At 39.1% G+C, this 17,629-nt stretch overlaps 1 protein-coding gene across 1 annotated transcript in view; it reads left to right on the top strand.

Annotated features, from left to right (window-relative positions):
• The window catches only part of fstl4 (follistatin-like 4), a 216,392-nt gene that overhangs the window by 67,229 nt on the left and 131,534 nt on the right, over window positions 1-17,629 (top strand). The window contains exon 4 of the mRNA XM_032576485.1: window positions 15,451-15,693. Within this exon, the coding sequence (XP_032432376.1) occupies window positions 15,451-15,693 (243 nt within the window). The remainder of the gene's footprint in view (window positions 1-15,450; window positions 15,694-17,629) is intronic.

The following is a 17,629-nucleotide window of genomic DNA, read 5'->3' as shown; positions in this document are numbered from 1 at the left end:
ATTCTCTTTAAAGGTGTAATTTTAGATTGACTTTTGTGACTGTATACTAAGTAGATTATGATCTTTTTGCTAATTTATTGCGAGGGAACACAAATTCTTTCCCCCTGTCTGCTATGGGCTCCGTACTGTAAAAATGAACTCATATGCTACATAAATATTTTCACTGACAAATTGTCTTGAAGGAACTTCTGTCTCATAAAGTTTTATCTTCTCATTTTTTCACAGAATGCAAGTAGTCAGAATAACCTGTAATCACTGAAGCATAACCGCCCTGTCGTCTTTGAACAGCGTAAAACTCCCATATTTGAGTAAGCACTCTTTAATAGGAACCTGTTCTTGCCAGGGATGTTCCCTCCCTCCAGATGGACATAAAATACTTTGTGCACAAAGCTGTCAGCGTGGAGCGCAGCAGCGAAGCCCACCCAGCAGAGGAACCTCCGCGCTGCGGCTCTGCAGGCCTCTGCCCTGCAGGGGTTATTAGTCATCTCTGCTGAAGGAGCAAGGCCATCGGGTCTCCTCGGTCTCTGTTTTCCCAGAGTCCCGCAGCGAGGGAGGTGCTGCTGTGGTGTCAGCAGAAATGCTCTATATGTTGTAGAGAGGTGTATAAATACAGAGATAAATGGAGGAAGGAGGAAACAAAACGAGGCTGAAGATGGATTAATGGGATTAAGATGTTGTTGATAATGAAGAGACGAGGAGCAGCGAGCTGGAACAATGAGCTTCCCCAGCTACGAAAATGATGCATTTTTCATGAAAAGAAACAGCTGTTTACATGCTAGAGCAAGAATTTAGTTTTTCCTTTCTGTCTCACTGGTGCATCTGTAGACAAACAGAGAGATGAAATTTTAATTCAGTGCTTGAAGTTTTAGATTATGAGCACAAGAGGGATGTTCCATCTTTTCTCCACCACAGTCCCAGAGGAGCTTTATTTACCTCCCAACACTCACATGTTCAGCCTGCTTCTGAAAAATAGAGTTGAATTCTTATTTAATCTTTGCTGCGTTGGTGAAAGTATGTAAATAGGAGGGATGCAGGGTGAGCGGACCTTTTCCACCGTACTGTTGGTTTGTATGGGAGTGCAGCTTTGAATTACGCTGCAAATAAAGTCAACCAGAGATCAATAAAAAGGACTTTCTGCTACAGACACATGCATAAATGTAGAAAAGTTAAAGGAGGAATGTTGGAGCTTTTCTCCGTATTTTGCTTTTGTTGTGCAAATGTTGCTGTGAAAACTCAGATCTGAAATGGCAGCTTCTCAGTTTAAAGGAGAAAACTACTGGGATTTAAAGCACTGAGTTGTTGCATGAAATATAGACAAACGTTATTATACATACACATCTTCACTCACTGAACACTTAAAGAGGTTCACCTGGATAGCACCATGCTAGCACCATGCTACCATCATGCTAGCATCAAGTAGCAACATGAACCGTGAACTAAATGAAAACTGTTCCCACACAGAGCAGAACATTCAGTCTGTTACAGTTTTATGATTTCAGGCTTGATGTTTATTTTGTGATTATTAATAAGTGATTACTGTGGTACATTAGCTACTGCTGCTAACAGCTAAGCTAACACAGCGGTGGTAGATTAGCTAATTTAAACTCCTGCTCTACTGATGATCTGTCAGTGTTGGTGTTTAAATTGCCTTTTTTAAATTTTTCATCTGAACCTAAACATGCAGAATTCCACAGCACATCTACATGTTGAGGTTGTCATAGTCAAGCTAGCATAACTGAGCTACTTCCCTCTCCTTTGCTATTTTTTAAAATGAAAACTTTACCTGACCTTTTCTAGTTGCCGTAGTGTTGACCATTAGTAGCAAAGCATTGTGTTTTTCTTTTATATATATCAGACACACATTTAAGGTTTTGTGCATTATGTTGACAACAGCTAAAACCAATGCTAGTCATAGTTAGCGAGCAGCTTTTTGCCCTCCAGCAGGAAGCTGGGGGCGGGATCTTGTGACGTCACGCTGCAATGGATCCAGCAGCTTTGAGAGGCTTGTGAAGCAAAGTACACTAAAGAATTTAGAGAAGATTTATGAGGGTGAATCTTGTCAATTTGAGGTGGTTTATCTGCTAGCTGACAAAACTGCCCTGACCGATCAAACGTGCTCCATAGATCCTTTACGTCCTGTTGGTTGTGAGGTGCAGTCCTTGTGGATGGACTAATCGTTCAGCACATCCTGCAGATGCTCAGCTGGTTTAGGATTTGGGGAATTTTGAGCACCTCACTCTGTTTGCTCCTCAAATCTCACCTGAACCATTTTTGTTTTGTGGGAAGGTGAATTATTCCTGAGCTGTAGCACATTATCTGCAACAATGCTTAGCTAGCTGTCAAAGTAACATTACATTTCCTTCTGCAGGCTGGCCATCTTCTCGTAATGTTCCCCCTTTAAAGCGTCCATGTGACATAAAAGATAACGTGATTCATCTGACCACTGCTTCTTCCAACGCTCCGTTTCTGACCCTGATGTTCCCTTTGTTGGACTTTTCAGCAGTGAAACTGGGACGTTTTCACCAAGTCAAGTCTTTAGATCACAAGTCTTTCATTTTTCGACTCAAGTTGGTGTCTCCAATTCAGGTCATTGTTCCTGATGTATATTGTCACATTTCACATGTTGTGAAGCAATAAATTGTCCCAGAAGTCATGGCGATAAACAGTAATATTGTTGTTGTTGAGTCCATTTTCAAGTAACATAATGATATAATACTAATGCAAGAACAGATTCTCAAAGATTAAGAAACTTTCAATTCTAATGAATATTTAACACTGGAACTGGAAAACATTTTAAATATCCAAAATAAACAAAACAACAGAAACAACAACAAATTATGAAGTTATGAAACAAAATTGCCCTTCAAAAAAAGGCTAGTTGAGACCAAAGCAGCAGACTGAAGACTTTTACTATCCAGTTTTTGGTAGAAAGAGAGAAAAGAGAAAAATTATAAATCATGCAAATGGAGATTATTCAGCTCCTTTTAATTTATTGTGTGATTGTTTATTTTGACACATTTCTGTCATAACCAACATTAAGTTCTGCAGTTTTCGCTGCTGCAGTTTTTCAGTTTGATTGAACGACACCAGAACCTCCGGCCCGTTCCTCCAAACCTTTTTCAATACATACTTAACACTGTACATCACAAGCCTGCAGATTTTAACCATCACAATTTGTGAAACCTGCTCAGATAATTAGTTTTATTTTTATCCAGATCTTCCTGGCTTGTTGGTTTCTCCCTGCTTGCTGTTTTTACATAACTTATCAGATGTAACTCGTTGATGAAGTCAATAGTTTCTCCTCCTTCAGGGTTTAATTCCAACCAGTTAAAATTAATTTAAAGGCTCAATTTCCAAAGTTTCACAAACTGCCTGACCAAGAAGCACATTTTTTACTCTTTCTTAGCTTTTCTAGATATTTAATGACCGTAGTTTTCCTGAGGCTGAATCAGAAATTCATTATTCCAGAAGGTGAAGGCTTTCTACCTAATCATTTTGAGTCCTCTGAGGTGGGCAACCCACTGAGTGGAAAAGGGATTCCTGTCGGGCTTTGACATGCCACTTGCTAGCGGTTTGCATGTGCTGCTAAAGCTTAGCATTCCCACGCTGCACAAGGTTCTGCTGCCTCTACATATTTAACTTTAGCTTTTATTCTTCTGCTCATTTTATCACCTGCAGCCAAAATCAGCCCATCTTTTCTCAGAGAAATAAAAAATAAAATGCACTTTGTCCCCTTTACAGGTAATTTGGAGCTTTATGATTTTTTCTATTCCCACAATTAACTGTGCTTAGTGTTTTATGTGGATCAGATATTTTCCCTGCTCATCCTTAAATCATCAGTTGTGACTCTGAAAAGTTTGTTACATATTTATTAAAATAATTCATAACTCATGAAGAGCAGTTTATAGTTGGAGAATTGAAAACATAAACAAAAGGAAATAAGGCATCAGATTTATCCAGCGCTCTATAGATTTCATAAAAATAGATGTTTAAAGTGATATTTCAAGATCTTTGAAGTAAGATTGTGTTTAAAGTCATTAATCCCTGAACTGCTCTAATTTTATTTATCTTGATTTGTTTTAACCAGATTAGTTGGACCTGGTAGAAGCTAACAGATAATTCTGTTAGCACCATTTTCTAAACCTTTAAGCTTGTCCTGAATGGTTTGGCACAGTTGTTCTTCCATAGAAGCAGATTATTATTTAAACAGGAAGTGGGAGGCTGTGCATCCCACTGACTTGGCTTTAGTCTCGACCCCGCTGGTTGCCAGCTCCAGCCTCCAGGAGGAACGAATTCTGGAGATGCCAAGAAATTTAGAAACATCAGATGAGACAGAATCTGCTCATAACTTTTTACCTAAAACACATTTAAAAACTTGACTATAAGTTTATAACTAAACTAGTTACTGTGAATCATCTTATAGGTCGATCATCAGTGGACGTCGGCGCTGACTGCTGCACATGTCGCCTGCATCAATCAAGCAAGAATATGTTTGTCCAACCATTTAAGCTATTTACAATTAGGCTAATAAAATAATTTTAGCCCAGTAAACGACGCACCACTTCCAGTTCATTTTTAATTTCTGATGGTTTGGTTTTTCTCCTGCCTTCATGGCTGCAGCTACATGTTTATTTTTTCACTAAATGTGACAAAATAGAAAGAAATTTTTGTATTTTATTTGTTCTTTTCAGGCTAAATTTGAGTTCTTTATTTTAATGAGATTTTGTTTTAGGAAAACCCTGTTCTGGTGTTTTGCTCACCATGGATACATTCATCCTATTTAGAGCGACTCAGCATTTCTCTGATGGTCTCACTGTGAATGAAATGGCTTTAATATTGATAGTAATATCCTGTCGCTAAAGTTTGGGCTTTTTTCTCTCACCTTTTATCCACTACCCAGCATGCAATGCGTTTGGGTCATTAGTGGGTCACTAACATCAATGATGTGATCAACAGTAGTAGTACGCTGACAACCTGCTAGCTAACCCTAAAACAGCCAGATAATTGCAGGTAACCATGGCAACTAGTGAGCGTTTCTGCCGTCAGGTTGTGCGCAGGCCTGTCACGATAATAAAATTTACCAGAATTTATTGCGATAAATGATAGTATCGTAGTTTTGATCATTTTTATGTAATGTAATGGTAATGGCATAATAATAATAATGCAATAACACACAGCCAAAGATCAATAAACAGAAACAGAAAGTATCCAGGCTGATTAATTGTTCTTGTTAAGATGTGCTGACTCCACTTTTCTCTCGTCCTGATGTTTGTTTCGCCGTCCCGGGATTATTGATCAGGGAAGATGCAAATGAAGGAAAATGTAAAGAGCATCTGGCCTCTGCTGCTGCTTACGAGGCCTTACCAGCTCTTGGTGCTGCAGTTTCCGCTCTGCGCGTAAAACTTAAAGATGTAATTCATTAACTGTGGATGGAAGGATCATAAGTAAGTTCCTGGGCTGAACGGTTGTGATGGCCGTCGTTTCCTGGGTACAGCAATCAGTCGGTGTGCCTGAAGACATGATGTCGGCTGACGGCTCCATCAGGCGCCTCCACCTGCTGCCAGGAGAGCCGAACAGCTGCTAGCAGCTTAACCCACATGCAGATAGTTGGAGTCTTAGTGAGGATGTGGGTGTAGGAACAGGAAGTATTTGTTTGTAAACACAGTAATACAATAAATTAAAAGGTGCTCAATAATTTCAGTTTGCATGATTTATTGCTTAAATCTTTTCTCTTTTTCTACCAGAAACTGGATGATAAACGTCTTCAGTCTGGTGTTTTGGTCTCAGTGAACCTTTTTTAAGGACAGTGCTCTCCATGGCATGGCAGGCGCTTATTATTCTACACCTTTTGGCTTCGGACAAAAACTCCATGATTGAGATGGAACATGTTTTTATCGTAGCGTCAACATGCTAGTAGGTCAACATGCTAGTGTAGGTCAACATGCTAGTAGGCCAACATGCTAGTAGGTCAACATGCTAGTAGGCCACCATGCTAGTGAAGGCCAACATGCTAGTAGATTAACCTGCTAGTAGGTCAACATGCTAGTGTAGGTCAACATGCTAGTAGGTCAACATGCTAGTAGGTCAACATGCTAGTGAAGGTCAACATGTTAGTGTAGGTCAACATGCTAGTAGGCCAACATGCTAGTAGGTCAACATGCTAGTGTAGGTCAACATGCTAGTAGGCCAACATGCTAGTAGGTCAACATGCTAGTGAAGGTCAACATGCTAGTGAAGGTCAACATGCTAGTAGGCCAACATGCTAGTAGGTCAACATGCTAGTGTAGGTCAACATGCTAGTAGGCCAACATGCTTAGTGTAGGTCAACATGCTAGTAGGTCAACATGCTAGTGTAGGTCAACATGCTAGTAGGCCAACATGCTTAGTGTAGGTTAGGCCTAAACGATAAATCAATTAATCGTACGATAAATTAAAACTATCAACGTCATTTTAATTATCGGCATTATCGTCTCTTCTGGCCTTTTTCTCTTTCTGTTAATGACACCGAATGAAAAAAGGCTCAACTCCGGTGCTCTCCACTGACCCTCCCTTCCTCATTTCCTTAGTGTAAAGCCCAGCGCAGACTACACGATCTTAGGGCTGTCGGCCGATTGTCAGCCCATTTTCAAAACCTGACAGACCCAAACATTACCCGACAGAAATCCTAGGTATAACGGTTCCATCGGGTTCGTTCCTGCCGTGTTGTGTCCAACAATGGGCACAAAATAATGGCTACAAGTCCAGTGAACTAATTTTAAAACCAGGCATTAATCAATGCTTTACTACAATCTACCTGCAATGCATGTGGCTAGTGTCAGCGTAAAGTCCTGACCGAATGAAAATCATTAGAACCTATTTACGTCACGTTAACGAAGAACAGCTGAAAAGTTACCGGGTTTATCAACTGTGGTAGCAATTTCGCTCCAACTCCTCCTCTTGTCATTTCTATATTCTTTGCATGTTGAATAAACATTAATGTTGTTTCCACATATCATCTCCGATGTCCGCTGGACTTCGGGTTGCGCCGTTTCAGCTGTTTGGGATTCCCCTCCGTAATTTCCCCTCAGAAAACAGGGAGGAGAATCCGTGCTTTCTGATTGGCTGCCTGTCACATTCAACAGGCTGCGTTAAGATCCCAGTGGGGAAAAATCCTGATTTAGATCAGAGCAGCAATGAGGATCTACCGTAACACACCACACAATCTTAGAAAGATCAACTTTCTAAGATTGTTGTAAGGGGAAAAATAGCAGCAAAAAAACATGTAGTGTGAAATATTGCATCAGGTAGTCGATGTGCCCATCTTCTCTATTTAAATCTAATTATTACTGAAGGGCAACATAATATACAGACTTCATAATCTTTTGGTTGAATGCAGTATTTATTTCCACTTTGGCTTTATGTTGTTTAGTTTTTTTTCAAGTGAGTTTTTTGTTAATGGAGACTGAGAATCCATTTTATTTTTGTTTTTGGTTGTTTTGTTTATTTTGTTTATCAGTTCCAGTGTTTAGTGTTCTGTTGAAAATAAAGTGTATCTAACTTTGGCAGGAAATCACATGCATTATTACATCATTTCCATTAAATCAGTGTAAAAAGGTCTTCAAACAATATTATCGTTTATCGCAATAATTTTTGAGACAATTAATCATTCAGCAAAATTTGCTATCGTGACAGGCCTAGTGTAGGCCAACATGCTTAGTATAGGTCAACATGCTAGTAGGCCAACATGCTAGTAGGTCAACATGCTAGTGAAGGTCAACATGCTAGTAGGCCACCATGCTAGTAGGTCAACATGCTAGTGAAGGTTAACATGCTAGTAGGTCAACATGCTAGTAGGTCAACATGCTAGTAGGCCAACATGCTAGTAGGTCAACATGCTAGTAGGTCAACATGCTAGTAGGCCAACATGCTAGTAGGTCAACATGCTAGTAGGCCACCATGCTAGTAGGTCAACATGCTAGTAGGTCAACATGCTAGTAGGTCAACATGCTAGTAGGTCAACATGCTAGTAGGCCAACATGCTAGTAGGTCAACATGCTAGTAGGTCACAGGTACTGAATGGAAAAAGTCAATGTTAGCCAACCTGCTACTGACAGCATTTAAGCTAACCTTAGCATTTTAGCCCATTTTAGCTGATACACTAGTGTTTCCATACTAAATAAAGTAAGTCCATTTTAGTCAACATAACAATGATACTGCCATTATATTACATGAAAATGATCTCAAGACAACAATATTATCATTTATTGCAATAACTTCTGTAACAATTTATCATGTCAGGCCTATAAATACACACTGAATCCTGAATCCTGCCCAGTAAATCTTATTCCTACTCCATCCCTCTGTTTACACAGAAAAATTAAATTATTTGGTACAATGCAGCAAAAATAAGTTAGTTGTTATCTCTGCGTGAACACTGCAGCATATCTTACCTAGCACCAAGGGATGCAGGTATCCATTGATATTCAAGCGCTGTGTGCATGTCAGGAGCGCTTTGTCCGACTGAGCAGCACAGGGAAGACAGTGTTTGACAGTGTGTCTCAATATTTAATTATCTACAGCTGCTACAGGGCAAATAGAATCATCTGTCCGATCTGCAGACGTCCCTGGGCTCTGCCCAGGTGGAGAAACACATCCAGCGTTCGTCTGTCCTTCCTTTAGTTTTAAAAAATCTCGTAAAATGAAAACACCACTCCTTTTGTTGATTCCAGATCATTTGGGTGAAAATCTGAAAGAAACAGAAACATGTCGTAAATTGTCCTGAAAGATTTGTGACTGAATGGTGTAGCGTTTCTTAGCTTGGAGAGATGAATAATATAGCCCTGGTCCAGGCGGCGGCCCACAGCAGCAGGGTGAGTGAACTTCCAGTCTAATTAGTGGGATGCTCAGTGGTATTCTTACGTCTCTGAGGGAAATATATCAGCAGCTGCAAATACAGTGAGGCTGGATTAACTACAAAATAAATAATGTTTTGGTGATTGTCTTTAAATGTTAAATCCAGACCCTAGCCTGAGGTACTTATGCAATAGCTTAAGTTTATTAAACGGATTTAGGAATTTGCTTCAAGAGAAAAGTGACATTCTTAGTCTGCTTCCTTCCCTGTGGTCTGTGTGGTTTCGCTGTAGGGCGCCGAGACGCATTGTACACCTCACTCTGGATTCATTTGCTTTCCCACAATGACTCAGTCAGAGCTGAGGCTCTGCATTGTGGCTTCTCCCGGCAGAATCAGACATGCTGGGCCTCTTACGCTTTCATCTACTTGGGAAAGGAGCTGAAGAAGGAAAGTATTGTGAAAAATGTCAGTGGCTCTGCTGAATGGCTGCTGCCTTGTCACTCATGTTCAGACAAACTTCTGGTCAGGCGAAATGAGTTTTAACTCGGTGCTGATTTACTTTAATCGGATCGAACTTCAACTCACTTTCAGGTAAATGTCTCCTAGTTGCATCTTCGACACACTTTTTGTAGCCAATTCTTGGAGTTTATTTCCAGAGTTGGGCAGTAACTACCTGCATTTACTTGGATAACATTTTTGAAAGAATTTCCTTTTAGGAGTATTTCTACTCTTACCTGAGTAAAATTTCTTTATTTCCTACCAACTGAATGAAAAGCAAACATGTTTTAACCAAAATTTCACCAGACTCAGACCTGCAGTTTCTGTTAAAGAATCTGAAGTTTTTTCATTGAATAATCCATAATAAAACCAAATGTTTTATTATCTTTCCTGAAGGACATTAAAAAATCAAAACCTAAAATAAATATGAAGTTTAGGCCTATGATGATGGTATCAATCAATCAATCAATCAATCAAATCTTATTTGTGTAGCACATTTCAGCAACAAGGCAGTTCAAATTGTTTACATCATAAAACACAAAGTCATAAAACACACAGTTACTTTAAGTGTTGTCATCATTGCACATCAAAATGTTGGTCAATGTGTCATTTATTATAAATCTATATCAACTCTAACCAGGCGGGTTTTTAGTCTAGATTTAGAGGAACTCAGTTTTCTGGAGGTTTGTTCCAGATTTATGGTGCATAGAAGCTGAAAGCTGCTCCTCCATGTTTGAGAGATCTGGAAGGATCCAACAGCAGCAGATCTTTAATCTTTAATGCAGTGATTTATAAACTACCAGCTGTAGTTTGAAGTCTCTCAGTGAAGGACTGAGAGACAGGTGGTGTAGAACTGGGTGATGTAGAACTGGGTGATGTAGAACTGGGTGGTGTCTCTATCCTCCTGGTTCTAGTCAGAACTCCAGCAGCAGCGTTCTGGACCGTTGGGTTGTCAATCAGACCTGTGAAGACGCTGCTACAGGAATCAAAGCCACTAAAGAGAAACTAAAGCCTGGATGAGTTTCTCTGATCTGAGACTTTAGTCTCTGGTCCTGGAAATGTTCTGCAGCTGCTAGAAGGCCCACTCTGGAACCCAGGGGTCAGGTCAGAGGTCAGCCTGATCTCTAGTTTCCAGCTGGAAGAACTGGAGCTGTGTGTTGACTCTAGATCTATAACTCTAGATCGTTCCTCTTTAATAACTTGAGTTTCTGTTCAGCTGGAGAAAGTTTTGCTTTTAAGCTTCACAGCAGAACTTTAGTTATTTCTTAAAAGTGCGGCTGGAGTTTTGTTTTCTTATGGAAAATCTGCAGATTTAGCCTGAAAGAGCAAAGAGAGTGGACATGCTCGGTCTGCTGAGGAGGAGGAGAAAAGACGGCGCCCCGGGGGCCAGAACAGAAATGACGGCATTAGAGTGACAGGAGGCCTGGACTGGACCCGGTTGGTCAGCCCGGGTTTGTCCTGGCACTGTTCTGAGCCTCATCCATTGAACAACATTGTGCCAGCAGCTTAGACAGGGAGGATTACCAGACGCCACTTTCAGCCTCTTAAACAAGCCGCAGCCGCAAACAGCACAGAGACAAAGCAGATGAAAGACTTAGCTAAATGTCAGACAGCTTTGTTTTGTAAATGTAGCTTTTATGCAGTTTTGCTTTTGTTCATGTTCTGTTTCTCCGACGTGACGAAGACGCTGAGAGGAAGACGAAGCGGGCTGCTGCCGCTGGACGGTTGTTGCTAAGCGTTTAATCTCTCGTGCTTGGAGAATACAAACGATCTTGTAATCGTCCCTGACCTTGACATGCGCGGCGAGGTGGCGAGGGAGCGGGCCTGCTTTGCATTTCCCACAGATGCCTGGCCGAGACACGCAGAACAATTAGCCAACTGGATAAAACGGAGCTGAGCCCGTCTTACGCGCAGCGTCCGCCTCGCGTTCCCATCGGAGCGCTAACCTGGCAGAACCCCAAACCACGGCCTCCTCTCATTTCCAACACTTAATTATGACAAAGAGCGGCCATGTTGGGTCAGGCGGGGCGTTCCTGTGGGCTTTCTCGCTCTGGGGTTATCGATTTTACTGCTAAATTACTTTTCCAACATTTATGAATGGTGTAATATTAGCAGAGGAGGGTAGAGTAACTAAAAATAAGAGTAAAAATGTATTGTCTAAAAATTATCATTCAATATTTAAAAATTGCATACAAAATATAAAGTTAAGTGGAAATTTTGGTATTTTAAGGAACAAAAAAACAATAATTCATATAAGTAACAAAATAAAATAAAGTTTTTCCAAATCAGTTTCTTTCAATAAAAAATGTCAGAAACTTTAACAGAAACTGCAGTTGTGTGTCTGAGTCTGGGGAGTTTTAAAACGAGTTTGATTTTCATTCAGTGGGAAGAAAATCCAGAAATTTTACTCATTTAAGAGTAAAAATAAAATAAAATACTCCTAAACATTTTTCAAAAAATGTTTTCAGTTTAATTTCCTGGATGGTTTTGAAGGTTTTCCTGAATCAAACAGTTTACACTGCAAAAACACAAAGTCTTACCAAGTCATTTTGGTTTCCAGTAATTTCCAATATAAATACCTTAGAGACAAAACTAACTGGCCTGTGAGTGAAATAATGTGTTATGAGTTTGGTATCAGTTAAAATTCATCCAGCTGAATGTTTCCACAGAACAACCAGAAATTTCTGAGCCTCTCAAATGTTTCCACTAACCAGCAGCACAATACTGCCACCGCCGTGTTTTACTGTAGTTCAGGTTGATGTTCAGTGTCACCTCACCACCAAACATTTACGTTTCAGCAAATTTTGTTTGGGAAAGACTTACCGTAGCTTTTCTTATCAAGGCCATATTTTTATAGTGCATTACTAGTTTTATTGTTGAGTTTCTCCAGATCATCTCCCCGTCTGTAGAGGGATAAACTTTAAGATTTGTAATTTCATGAGTGTTTTTCTTTCTGCACTTCTTGTTCACCTAAAATAAAACGAATACATTGAACGTTGTTCTATTGCAACACCAACCTGAATGAATATTTTGGTCCTTCCAGGTAAGGTGTGTGAAATGTGTGTGTGCTGCCGGTGACCTCTGCAACCAAACCTGAAATCTCCTTCATGCAATTACTAAACTATTGTCCTCCGACGGCGGCGCATTATCTCTGTTATTTAATATGCTGAGAGTGGAGATATGATTATACTTGAGGCAAATTCAATTTCTGTTTTCAGCAGTTTGATTATAAGAGCACAGCCTGAGCTTCCTGCACGCTAAGCCAATATGCTTTTTAGCTTTTCAGCCTTATTTCACAGAGGGATAATAGAGCGGAGGACGAGGATGAAGCTGGGAGGAATGTTTACTCCTTTAACAGTCCAGATCCGCTTCTGTCGTCTCTCAACTACAATGAAACGTTACGAGCAGCAGTATCAGATTTAGCTGCACACATTAGCTTGTTTTGGTAACAGTTTATGTCCGTGTGCCTTCTGCTCGACTCCGAACATTTCATGTTGTGCGATTTGTTTGCTCAGATTGCTGCAGCCAGCAGCTCCTTTATGTTTGGCCTGGATTCCTAAAAAGCGAAGCTTGTTAACATCAAAAGGTGAAAAAATAAAGTGACAGAAAGAAGTGCTTAAATTTTTAAAAGGAAATACAGGAAAGAAACTCAGCAGGGCTGGAGATTGCTTTGCTTCAGTCTTTTATTTTATCTCAAAATAGCTCGTTTCAGAGGACTGGATCCTTATTACAGGCGTCTGGACTGATGTATTTTTGGCACTTTTTGATGTTTTATAATAATTTGAAGAGTAGTTTAATAACTGTGACAGAAAAAAATCAGTCTGTATGATCAGAAACACAAACCCAAGCAGAATGTGAAGTTTCTCTGCAGTGTTTCCACCATGTTTTAAAAAAGTGTTTTATCTTGTTAATTTCCAGATATGCATAAATAAAGGCCCAGGCTCAGACCCGACCGCTCAACGCCAAACATTATGATTATTGAGAAGGATTGAAATCATTTTATAAGATTTTGTTCTTCTTTTATATTATTTTATATTTTCATATAAACCCGTCTCATTTCCTGCCAAAAATAAACTTTAGTTAATTAAAAATAATTTTTATAAATCTGCTGGAGAAGGAATATTTCTGGATACTTTCTAGTACAAAAGCATTTCTGTAGTAAAACTTCCTTAATCGGTGGGAATATTAATTAAATGATTCATTAAATTTGGAAAAAAGATATAAAATAGTCAAATTAGAATATAGGAATGTTATATAATGTTATAACATAAAAAGTAACTGAAATGATCATTTTCACGATCTGTCATAAAAAATGAACAGAAATAAACAAATAACCATGTTTTAGTTTTGTTTGACTGAATTACTGAAAATAAATTGACTTTTTGAAGACATTGAAATATACAGAACAGGGCTGTCACAATAATCAACAAATCAATTCATTAATAACATGATAAATCAAAACTAGATCTTTTTTTAACCCAAACCTGGATGATAAAAGTCTTCAGTCTGGTTCTTTGGTCTCAACTAGGAAACTTCATAATTCATTTTTATTTATTTATTTTGGATATTTAAAATGTTTTCCAGTTCCAGTGTTAAATGTCCATCAGACTGTAAAGTTTATTGATTGTTGAGAAAGCCATTCCCATATATTATTTAAAATAGTCTAAAACGATGTTATGGTGCCGTAAAGTTTGTTCTGTTGCCATGGAGACGATGACGTCACCGACACGTTTGGGTTTGCTTTGGCTTCACTTTGGTTTCTGTCCAACACACAAGAAAAACAAGCAGCTTTGCAACATTTGCAGCTCCACCAGGATCTGCTCCTGTATGAATATCATAGTTTTCACATCTGAATGTGTAAATGAGTGCAGAGAGGTGTTGATACGGACACCTAACAGTTGGTAAGCAGCGGTTAAAAAAAGTATTTCCTTGTTAACACAGCGCTGAATCTGAGGTGTATAACGTCAGTTTATGCTTTTCTATTTCTGGTCTCATGGTATAAATCTGCACCCTGATTTACAGCCTTTCCTTCTTTTACTGATGGAGACGTTTAACTTGTCATCAAGATTAAATTAAATTATTGATTTCTTTACATATTTGTCAAAGATCAGTTATTATTCAACCAATGGAGTTTATAACTGCATGTTGTTGTTTACATTTGGAAATTTCCCACATAAACACAACGCTGGAGCGAAGAAACACGATTCTTTTCCTTCCCATCCGCAGTAAAACCGTTAAAATGAAACCTGGAGGTGAAGCAGAGCAGCAAAGAGACGAAAACGCAGAAAAACTGTTAAGAACAACAAAACCACTTTTTTCCCCTTTGCTCTCTGTATCAGTTAAGCTACACTCAGACTCGTTGCCATAGCAACTGACAACACCACTTCTACCTGTATCAGGATTCAACACCAGAAAACACTCAAATGTTTCCCACACAGAGAGCAGAACATTCAGTCGGTTACAGTTTTATGTTTTCTAGATGTTTATTTTGTGATTACTAATAAGTGATCGCTGTGATAGATTAGCTACCTCTGCTACTAGCTAAGCTAACACACCAGTGGCAGATTAGCTAACGCTGCTATTAGCTAAGCTAAGAAGGCGGTGGTTGATTAGCTAATGTAAACATCTGCTCTGCTGATGATCTGTCAGAGTTGGTGTTTAGGTCGACTTTATTTTTTATTTTGTACCTGGACAGAAACACATCAAATTCTGCAGCACATCTACATGTTACGGTTGTTATAGTCAAGCTAGCGTAACTGAGCTACTTCCCTCTCTTTCGCTATTTTCGTTCTTACATAAAACTTTTTCCTGACCATGTTATCTAGTTGTTGTGGTGCTGACTGTTAGTATCACAGCTCTGCATCCCTTTAGTTTTATACATCAGGCGTACGTTTAAGATTTAGCGCGTTATGTTGGTAACTTGACAGCTAAACCAAAGCTAGCCAGACTTAGTGAGCAGCTTTTTGCCCACTGATCTACAGTGTGATGTCACCCTGCAACGGGTCCATATACGACTACAATAAAACTGCATTTTTGGATGATTTTTAGTTAGAAATTTGTAATTTTCTGCTTTGAATTTTACGCAGGAAGCAGTAAAATCTTGTACTTTCTGTTTCCTGCAGCTCATTCTGATGCAGAGGAAGACCCGTGTCACAGGACCTACTGTGGAAGAGGCCGGCAGTGTGTGCTGATGGCGGAAAGCGGGCGCGCCGAGTGCGTGTGCCAGGAAAAATGTCGGCCCTCCTTTGTGCCCGTGTGCGGCTCGGACGGCAGGTTTTACGAGAACCACTGCGAGGTTTACCGCACCGCCTGCCTGGAGAGGAGGCGGATCTACGTGGTGCACAGCAAAGACTGCTTCTTCAAAGGTCAGTCTGGTCACTGAGCTCAGAGCTCCGGCTGGAAAACTGAAACGACTCGGTCTGAGTCAAACTTACCTTTATTAGGATTAATAGGTGGGACTGATGAAAAGTAGAACGTGATCTGGGTTTATCCTGCAGTTTATGAAGTTTGTTTGGTGCTGGATACGTTTTATTTCTTATTTCTGACAGTTGTTCCTGTATGAGCATTTTTTTTTCTTGTTAATAAAAGGTCAGTTTCAGATCTGATCCGGTAGAAATTACACTTTTGAAGTTGGATATTAAAGCTTTTAATAACCAAAAAACAAAACCCTTGACTTATTCTCAGTGTTTTTAATCTCATGCTGCATTCAGACATTAAATGGCAAAAAAAGTTTCACACTCAAATAAAACATAAATATTCACCTGGATGCTTTAATTCAGTTTTTTTTTTCACAGGAATATTTAAGTAAAACTTTGTGATTTTTCATTAGAATCAGCCAATATGATTTAATAAGATTGTCTAAAAAATATTTTAATTCATAAACAATTTTAAATGGTGCCTAAATAAGCAACAGTATCTGTTTTTATTTAAGCTGTTTTTTATTTTATGTACCAAACTCAGATTATTCAGAGCTTGCAAAGACTTACAAACACATTTTTATAAATTACTAAACACAACCAGATGGGTCAGTTATAGATGTTGCACATCAGTGGTTTTAATTTGGATGTTAAAATTTAAAGTTGTTGTTTGCCAGTTTTAGAAAGCACTGGATCAGGAGTTTGGAGAAGTTTTCTCCTGTTTCCAGTTGCTTGTCAGATCACTCTCACATGAAACCTTTTAAAATCGTTCCTTCCACAGTAGATGTTTAAAAAAAGAAAGTTAAAGCTCTGGTTATTTTTGGTTGCATGTCAGCACAACTTTAAAAAACAGATGCACACATACGGAGCTGGCAGCACTTTTTGTCATGTCACATTAGGGAGGGAAGCGTTGCTGGCAGACACCGCCATGCATATCTAATCCACATTTGGGATGTTCAGTCGCCACATTAAGCTTAAACTTGATGTCTGAATGCAAACCAGCGGGAGATTGAAAACGCTGGGAATAAGTCCTGAGCATCGTATTTGTGTGTGTTTGTAAATTGCGAGTAATTATTGCAGTTGACAGACAAAGGCATCATTGGTAGACATGTCTCACTTTGGCTGCTTAAGTGGTTTTTACAATCGCAGTCGGTGTTGGCGGACGCAGATCAGGAAATGAAACGTTGGTTCATTTGAATTCACGACTGTTGGATCCAACAACATGTGGCTCAGATTCAGCCTCAACTTGAAAAAAAGTAGAGTTTTACTTTTATTTAGCGCTTGCAGTTTTATCTCTTGGTTCATTTTAATCAAACCCAACAATCTGTATGCCTAAAAAATAGAGGCATTGAAAGCACATTGTAAAAAAACTAAACTTTTATCCTGGTTTTCTGGGTTTTGGAGGGAAGATTTACTTTTAAATGTGATAAACCTGAAAACTGATTTCCTGCAGCTCAGGGCCAAAACCAGTCAGTTGACTTTCATCTATTTATTCACGCTGCACTGCCAACAAAGTTTAATTTATTCATGAAGCTCATTTACAGCTGACCACAAGGCTTCTCAATAATTACATCACAGGTAGATAAATGACAAAATAAAAATTTTATTTAAGTTTGATTAAAAAGGAATAAAAACCGAGACTTACTTGATTTCAGTTGCAGCAATTTTCCTAAAAAGTACAAATCTTTAACAAAGTAGCATTTTGTCAGTTCTGGTTTCTCTGTGCTTGTTCTAACTGAAAGTTAATTTGTTCAGGAATAGATCTTGGAATAGCTTCTCAACTTTTTGACAATATCTGCATTTCCATTAACAATAGAACTGCACAAATTAAAATTACGAAAATAAATTTGCTTAAAGGAAACACACCAGTTCTGATCGAAAGTTG

This window comes from Xiphophorus hellerii, chromosome 11 (genome assembly GCF_003331165.1).
Source record: "Xiphophorus hellerii strain 12219 chromosome 11, Xiphophorus_hellerii-4.1, whole genome shotgun sequence".
Taxonomy (NCBI): domain Eukaryota; kingdom Metazoa; phylum Chordata; class Actinopteri; order Cyprinodontiformes; family Poeciliidae; genus Xiphophorus; species Xiphophorus hellerii.
The sequence above is the reverse complement of the archived record's forward strand: the minus strand, read 5'-3'. Positions and strand labels throughout refer to the sequence as shown.